This window comes from Takifugu rubripes, chromosome 2, assembly GCF_901000725.2.
Source record: "Takifugu rubripes chromosome 2, fTakRub1.2, whole genome shotgun sequence".
Classification (NCBI taxonomy): domain Eukaryota; kingdom Metazoa; phylum Chordata; class Actinopteri; order Tetraodontiformes; family Tetraodontidae; genus Takifugu; species Takifugu rubripes.
The window spans coordinates 9,226,779-9,235,088 of record NC_042286.1 but is presented as its reverse complement, the minus strand read 5'-3'; the positions used below and the strand labels follow the sequence as shown (position 1 = coordinate 9,235,088).

The 8,310-nt window shown below is 48.8% G+C and overlaps 1 protein-coding gene across 3 annotated transcripts in view; it reads left to right on the top strand.

Annotated features, from left to right (window-relative positions):
• kif26ab (kinesin family member 26Ab) overlaps positions 1 to 8,310 on the top strand; it is a 54,305-nt gene continuing 45,995 nt past the window's right edge. For 2 of the 3 annotated variants that reach the window (XM_011617250.2, XM_011617247.2), the window contains exons 1-2: positions 1 to 321; positions 2,007 to 2,222. In XM_011617250.2, the coding sequence (XP_011615552.2) occupies positions 187 to 321; positions 2,007 to 2,222 (351 nt within the window). In that variant the 5' untranslated portion in view covers positions 1 to 186. Of the gene's footprint in view, positions 322 to 1,589; positions 1,824 to 2,006; positions 2,223 to 8,310 lie in introns of those variants that run through there. The other variant, XM_011617256.2, reaches the window with a different exon arrangement.

The window sequence follows — 8,310 nt, the reverse complement described above, 5'->3', positions numbered from 1 at the left end:
ATGTGATCACCGCTCAGTCGTTTCGGACCGCTGGAAACCTGAGAGGCTGTTTTACGCACACGTGCGAGCGCTCGCCGTGAGCCACTGGATGTCCGGAATAAACACCCCCGCGGAGAGACGTGTATTCCATGGATGTAGAGACCCAGTAGGTGTCCCGAGGAGTGGAGCATTTTTCTCACAGCCCACATGTCTTTTCCAAACTCACCGGGGTCTTCCGGAGATGAGAAGCCCAACCCCAGCGTCATCGACCTGGGGACAATCTTCGTAGATTCAGACATCATATTTGGATTTACCAGTCACCTGCTGAAGAGGAAAACCAAGGTAAGGCCACTCCAAAGGCACAGGAAATCAAACAATGACAAATTTAAAAAGCGAGGTGACTGCTGCTGTGCGAGATCACCGCATCCTTCCAAGGGTCTCAAACTCAAACCTCGCTCATCCGTATTTTGCGTAACTGAACACTTTATATCAAGTTTACACAGATATATCAAGTTTACAGCAGGCAGCAGCTTCTTTTAGAGCAGTTTTCACGTTCCCGTAACTTTTGGTTTTATTATTTGGCGCAATGACGTCGATGCCCCCAATCTATACTAAAATAAAACAGATTTTCCTTCAAAGTATGACAAGAAGCATTCAACTATATAATCAATCAATCAATTATAAATCATAGATTATTCACGGGGATATTCTGGATTCATGATTTTAAAGAAATGCAGAGTCACAACCCAACATGTACCGGCAAATCAAGGGGTTATTCACGAACCCAAATTAATGACAAACTTTCAAATAAAAATAAAAAACAATGAGAAAAAGCATTTTACCGCATGATACATCTCATACAACTTGATATAAAACGCATGAAAAAGAGAAACGCGTTTATTGAGCAGACGGTTTGATGGCTGAAGAAAAGAGCGAGTGTTTCAGACGGCAGCGCGTTTGTCCACAGTCGCTTACATCACCCGCATGAAATATTCAAAGTTTACTATTTAAATATTTAATCAAACCCCCGCCCTGCCCGTTTGTGGGGCTGCTGGTGCGCTCTTCGACCGGAGGATGGCGCCAGATACCAACAACACGGAGCCGACGCGGCGCGCACGGACGAGAGGAGCGGCAACAGTTGCTGCTGCGTCTTCAAGCAGAAACAGATGATGTTAAAGCAAATGGTCCCCACTGACTTCTCATTTCGGAACAAATATATATTCAGAACACTTTATTTTGCTACTTAAAAACATTTTTTATGAAATATTTCATAAATGTGTACTTTTCTGGTAATCAAGTGGTATTCGAACACCAAACATACCTAATTATAGGTGGAAACCGTACAGAATGAATAGATTTAGCTGCATTTAATAAAGAAAAACCCACAAAATGCGGGTGCTTGGTGTTGAATGTTTGCCTACTACAGAGCAATTGACTAAATAAGGGGAACTTTGGCCGCGTTTCACAAATTGTGGCGAGCAAAGACCCGGAGAAAGTCTGTATCAAGGCAGAGGCCGTTCAGACCCAACACAGGAAAAGTTTTCTTCAGCCCTCCCATCGCGACAGTGATACCGCCTCCCGCGCACCGCTGCGCGCTCTCCTGGACCAAAACTCCCCTTTTATCAACCCATGGCACACTCAGCAGTCGCCTTCGGCCAGCGACCCAGTGCAGCCTGACAGGTGACCGCGGGGCTGGTTTTCACTCATGCTTATGGCTCTGCTGCGTTCTTTTGACCCGCGTGTTTCACCAAGACGTCCCGCTGAAGGTGTGATCTGGATCCGGGATAATGAGTTCGTTTGAGAACAATACTGAAGGAAGGGACCATGACAACCGTTTGTTCGCTGTAAGTGTCTCGACGCACGACTGTGCGCGTAAACAGACCGGTTACAGGTGTTCAGACAGGTGATCTGTGTCCAAACTGACCTACAGGATGCAGAGAGTTTGGCACACCCATGCGCTGAAGGTGTGTTCGATTGTCTGTTATTAACAAAATATACATTAACCAGAGGCTTTCCTTATGTTGAAGGCGGAGGGATGCCCGGGCGGGGAGTCTCCCGCAACCCCGAGGAAAAGGCTGAACTCTGAGGACGCATGGTGCGGCAGCCGACCTCCCCCTGAGGGCGCCGGGTCCGTTTCCATCACCGAGTCCGCCGAGAAGGGGGGCTTATGCCAGCAGTGCCAAAAGAAAGTCACAGAGCTGAAGAAGCAAGCCCTGGCTCTCGTAGACCAGAATTCTTTAAAGGTTGGTGGCATCTCTTTTTGGATAATTAAAAGAGTAATTGTTATTATACACCAATTCTTGACCGAAGGGGCGTCTCTGCCCTTCTACTATCAGCACCTGCCCTAAATCACTCCAGAAAAATCACTTCTCTGTGATTTTTAACTTTAAATCTCTCAGTGTCCCCCTGCAACCTTCACGTGTCACTGTAAATGCTTGTGGCCTTGCATGTGAAAATCTAAGCTTCTGAGACTTTGAAAGTGGCCCATTGTTTAGCTAAACAATGCTTATCTCTTTATTTTACTGCTGTGTGTGTGTGTGTGTGTGTGTGTCTGGGGGGGCGGGGGTTGAAGGAGTTGAAATGAGTGAGCGGCTCATACTGGAGACGGAGCAGGAAGTTAAGGTCCCAGTCGGCCTTCGCTGCACATTGAAAGTGTTCCTGTATGGCTGCTCCCACAATTCCCAGCGCAGTTAAATATAGGACCCGCGACCACAGTTGTTGTGGCGTGGACGACCCCCCCCCCCCCCCACCCCAACTGATTATGTTCCTTTGTTGTCTCATATTAGAGAGGAAGAAAGCAGATTGGGTTTCAGCTCTTTTTAAGGTGCCCCCCCCCCCAAGTTTCCATACTTGAACAGGTAGACGGGGACAAGGGGCTTTTTCTGAAGCACCTGGACTCCTTGTTTGAGAAGTCTGCATGTGTGGTCCCATCTTTGTCCCCAGCATATCAGATCTGTGTTCAGGTATCAGGTGAGTCCAGCCTGCAAACACATTAGGATGGCTTACCAACCCTGGCTGCCTTTATCTGCCATGGGAACTGACCCCCCCCCCCCCCCCACCCCCTGTAGACCTCTGTGGTCTTTTCCAGGTGCTGCGGGCTGCAGAAAGAGATAGATACCTTTGCACCCCCACCCCCCCCAGCCACCCATTTTGGACTTGCTGATGGCTAAATTGGGCCCAAATTCTGGGGTGGTAAAGGGTGATGGCGGGGGTGCTCTGAGGTTATGGTGGAGCTTGTTGGAGTTCAGGGATAATAAAGCCATTGTCTTCAGGAGTGGAGACCACCTGTTTAGCCTCACTGGGTGGACGTAGTTATGGATGAGCGCTCCTAAATTGCTTCCTTCGAGGAGGAAATAAGGTTGTGTGTGTGTTGTGGGGAGGGGGGGGGGGGGGCGCTCAGGTGGCCTTTGGCGCGTCTGTGATCGCATCTGCTTAGTTCTGGTTGGTGTTGTGTCTGCCGTTGCCATGGGAAAACCTGGAAGGGGAGAGACTGTTTCCACTGCCCACAAATGATTATTTTGGTGGGGAGGAAGTCGGCCTAGTCCCCAGACCCCCCGCCCCCCCCCCACCCTACACACACGTCTCCCTCCGTGCCCCCAGCCAGGCAGACGTATTGTTTGAATACAGTAGTAGCGAGCAAATGAAAACTCAAGGAAGGGGGTTTGGGTCGAGCACATTTGTTTTTACCCGGCGCTGCACACGAGGGGGAAAGTTCAGCGCCGACACACACAGAAGGCATCCAGACAGCTCTCGTGTTTTCCTGTTTGGGTCAGAAGGAAGCTGCTCATGCCGCTCCGTGTGAGACACACAGGCAAACCCAAACGCTGCTGCTGCTCGTGAGGAGCCGCACGGGTCCCAGTGTTTGCACAGAAACCCCCTCAGCCAGCGTTAGGACACTCCAGATGACAAGTTCTTTATTTATGCCTCACATCCACTGGCAGCAATTAAATAGTTAGCATGCTTCCTGCCGGCCTGCTTCAGCTCAAGAGCCGCAGCGCGCAGCAGCACCGCTGTCTGTTTGACAGCTTTTGGAATCTGCTTATGTTCTGCACGGGCCAGGATTGCAGTTCCACATGTAAATTGCTGCGCTTTTCTGTGTATGCTTTGTCATCGTCCCGTAGAGTTTGTAAAGTCTCTTTCACCACCGCCGAACAGTTATGTTCTTACCGTATCTGCCTGCGCTGACCAACTGGATCAGAGGTGCATAGTTTTTGCATTGTGATGGGAGAGACTGAGAACCGTGTGTGTTTTTCTGTGCATGTGTGTGTGTCAGTGCCATTAAACGCCTCATGAAAAAGTTTAGAGCGTGTCAGTGACAACAATAGGCGACTGGCTTTTGTGTGGGATCAGTAGCCTTGAGCCACTGTGGCCAGTAAGGACTGTAATTCCTCACCCGTGTCCAGGCTGCAGCAGCTCCAGACCCTCACTCAGGGTTCAGACAGGAGCTCCGTCACCTGATAGCTTTGTTTGAAAGGCCTGATCCCACTGATGTGTGCGGCCAAACCAAAGTGACTTACCCTGATGAAAAATGCAAAGAGCTGCTTCCAAACGGATGCTTTGTGCTTTTGCCGCACAGAAGACGAGATGATTGATGCCACTTCAATGGACACTATCCTCAATATGAAGGGAACAGCGTAGCCTCAACCACAAATGGTCGTTCCCTGAAAATAAAAGTGCGCTTTGACACAGATTCGTTTGGATATGGTGTGATGAACTGACTGCTGCTCATCAACCCAGGAGCTTTCGAATTAGCCTTATTAGCCTCGGCCCTGAATCAGCTCCTTCAGGCCTGTGAGCTTTTACTCTGAGATGTTTGGTTCAGATAAGCTGTTGACTGAACTTTCTTGATCAGCCTTGAGAGTGAATGCAACCCGTGGGTGCAACTGCACTCAATTTAGGATCAAACGTAACATTTTAACGGACATCCAGCTGTAATTAGGCTACATTCTGGCGAGCGAGACCCTCTCATGGAGCCTCCCGCTCCACTGATACACGCGCACGCCTTCCAAGCCTGTTATTAATAGTTTTTCAGTGCGTCTGAATACAGCAAGAAGAATTAATTTTCTCTCGCACTTTTTCGTGGTAAACTCATAAATTATGGCACCCACAAGTCTCACAAATGACTCATTACGCATTCGTGCTTGATTTGCTTCCACTTTGTCCCTCGTTTGACCCGTGATCTACTTTCAGCGCAGCTTTTATTGGATCCGCGAACAGTAAGTGTTACAGATTTGTTTTTGTTCCTTGGAACAGTGAGCAAAGGGAATTAATCAGGCGTACATCATTCAACAAACGTTTCCTGCCTGTAGTCCTAATAACCTTGTTTTGCTGCCTGTTTTCCTCGTATGAGTCCAGTGACATCGTTGAATTCATTCAGGGTTGCAGTTAGTTTGGGGGGGGGGGTCACGGCTTCTTTGCCGACTGACTTTCTGTCAGTTCTCTATCATTAAGTTGGATTTGGGTTTCAGGGGCCCGACCTGGGCTGGAACAGACGTATGCAGCTTGGTTTTTTGCAGAGGTGGATGGACGGGTTAGGTGGGGAGAAAAACCCCTCTGGTTATTGAAACTGGAGCAAACTGGAGCAAAACCAGAGCACGGGCCAAATGAGACCATTCACCTCTGAGCAACTGAGCCCCCGGGGTTCTTTGTGAAGTCTGTGCTGCGTTCCTGTGCGCCTGCTCAGCTCAACCTGTACACCAGCGAGCCCGTGAGGGGATGAGAGACGAGTGGGGAAAACGGAGAAGAGTCTGAGCCCCCCCGCCCCATCCTTGCTGCTGCACGCAGCGTGACTTCTGCTTTATAGCATGTGGCTGTATTAAACCGCAGAGCAATAATCTGGTGTCAAGTGGCGCGGAGACCACAAACATCAGTCACGGCGCTGCCGTGCGGCACTGTACCCACGAGCCCCGGCAGCACGCAGCTGTTCGCCGCCATTTCACCTTGTTTCCACAGCTTCGTTCATTGACTCTTTCAGCTGTCACATGACATCCATCACGTAAAGAGCTCTGCATTTGCATGCATTGTGTTCCACGCTCGGTCTTTGTGCTGGCCTTGACATGTGTCAAGCACCAGGAGGTGCAAAGATTAGGCCAGATATGCTCTATATAACTTTGGGTACATATTGTTTTGGTGTTAGTTCTAGAAGCCTCACGTGTGAAACTGTCATCCAAAATTATTAAATATGTCCGCCTGATAAAAGAAACTTTGAACCCACGGCTGACTTTGACTTGTGTTTCGCCCCTTCTTTGAAGATATGTTGAACTTATTTATTGCCACTCTGAAGCTGAGCATTAAAGTCACGCTGCTCCGGAGGTGAACAATGGCACACTGTTGTTATGAAGGGAAAGTAAAGGCCTTCTCATTCCCATTCACAAGACTCTCACAGTGGTTCCTGCTTCTTCATGGTCGTCGGACAAAAACCTTTATCCGAATTTGCCGGCAGCTCCCGGAATGAAGGCCACGTCTTTCTGAATCACTTTACATCTTTAATTTGGCGAGCCGAGAGTGAATTCGACCCTGATTGTTGCCGCCTGCTCCACCGCCTGCTGAGGCAAATTGCTACAAGGCAAAGTACGGGTAAAGGGTTGGGGATGCAGGGATGTGCGGGGCAGAGCTGATCTCCTGCATATGAAGGCCGTCGTCGATGCGTCCTCCAAGAGTGAGGAGCCCCCCCACCTGGAATATCAGACGCTCCCTACATCTGTGTTCCACAGGACAGATCTGCAGCTCAGATCAAACAGGGGCCGACCAGATCCCACACACGTGTGTGCAGCTGTCTTTGTTGAACATCCATTATTTGTGGACAGAATCTAAAATAAGCATGGTAATAAAACCAGTCTTAGGTCCCCAAGAGGAATCCTGGTCCCACTAGAGGCCAGAACGTGATGCTCACAGGCAACAAAATACATGCATGTGCACATGCACAATCCGCCTTGTGTGTATATACGTATGCATGCAGCTGCACGTTGCTGAAGCGTCCACAGAGAGCCATCCAGATGTTCTTTGACTTGTGTGTCAAGGTGAGAGCTGCTATTTAGAGCTGCTCGGCCTGGGTTGGGAGGTTGGAGGTGGCAAAAGTCTCTGTGACTGTCCAATGTCAGAACCATCCCAGAATCTTGGAGGCTTGTGCTTAAATGTCTCGTATAAAGTGACGCCAACTAACTCTTATATGACTTTGTAGTGTGGTTATTGCATTTAAAAGGCAACTATTGTCTATGGTGTGTCTTTATGTGTCCCATTGGGCTATGTAAAAGCAATTTAAGTCCCGGGAATTCTATTTTTTTTACTTTTACCCTCTCTTAACACATCAAAACTCTTGTCCAGTGAATCCTCTCATCAAACTAAAGAACATATCACCCTCGAGTAGTTAATCTGTTTAAACCTGTAGGTATTAACAGACCTAAAGTTTGGACCATTTTTATTCCAAACATTACTGAGATTGTAGCGAAGGATTATTTGGCAGTTCCTCATTGTTGGCGCGTGTGAAGGGTCGTTTGTGTGCGGAACGCCGCTTGTCTGAATGGGTTTGCTGCTGTTTGCTGAAGGGTCATGTGTTACAATGAGCCAGAGTGAGCTGAAACAATGGCTGTGTGGTGGAGGCTGACAGGGCGATGTGTTTCAGCACAACACTGGGCTGCCAGCATGAAGACAGAGCCACAAAGGCAGAAATGTCAACGAGCAAAGAACACAAATGCAACACGAAGTGGAACCGCTGGGAATGAATCCGGTGGGTGGGGCTGGGTACACGCACTTGTGTGTTTGCTGGGCTCTCGGGGCTCCGATGGCGACGTTCCGTATGTTGGGGTGAAGTGAGACACGTTTGATCCAGACAGGCCGCGGCTCATTATTGAGTCTGAGTATTGGAAAAAACATTGTCGGGATGAATTTTCGAGGAGGTACAAAGCCGCCGAGGGCCGTGGAGTTGGAGGTAATCTCCAGCTGGCTCCATAAAATCTGCTCGATTGACAGCAGGCCTTGTGGTAGCAGACAAATCACCCGGCTTATGGCGATGTGCTGAAAGAAAACGCCAGCGCTGTGTGTCTTTGCCAAGATGGATTTACAGACAGCAAACTTTGGGCTGTTCGCCCCCCCTCCACCCCCCGCTCACAGCAAACAGCGTGGTGTAGTGTTTAGGTTGGACTTGACATACACACGATGGTGTTTCCTTTATGTCTGGACTGAGCTCCGTGCGATGGTGGTAAACAACTGCTTTAGGAGATCTGGAAATGAATGAACTGAATGAATGCAACAAGCAATACGCAACTAATTCAAATTAGAAATACACAAAATTCATGACACATCAATTGAAGATTTTAGATTTTGGGCTCTTTT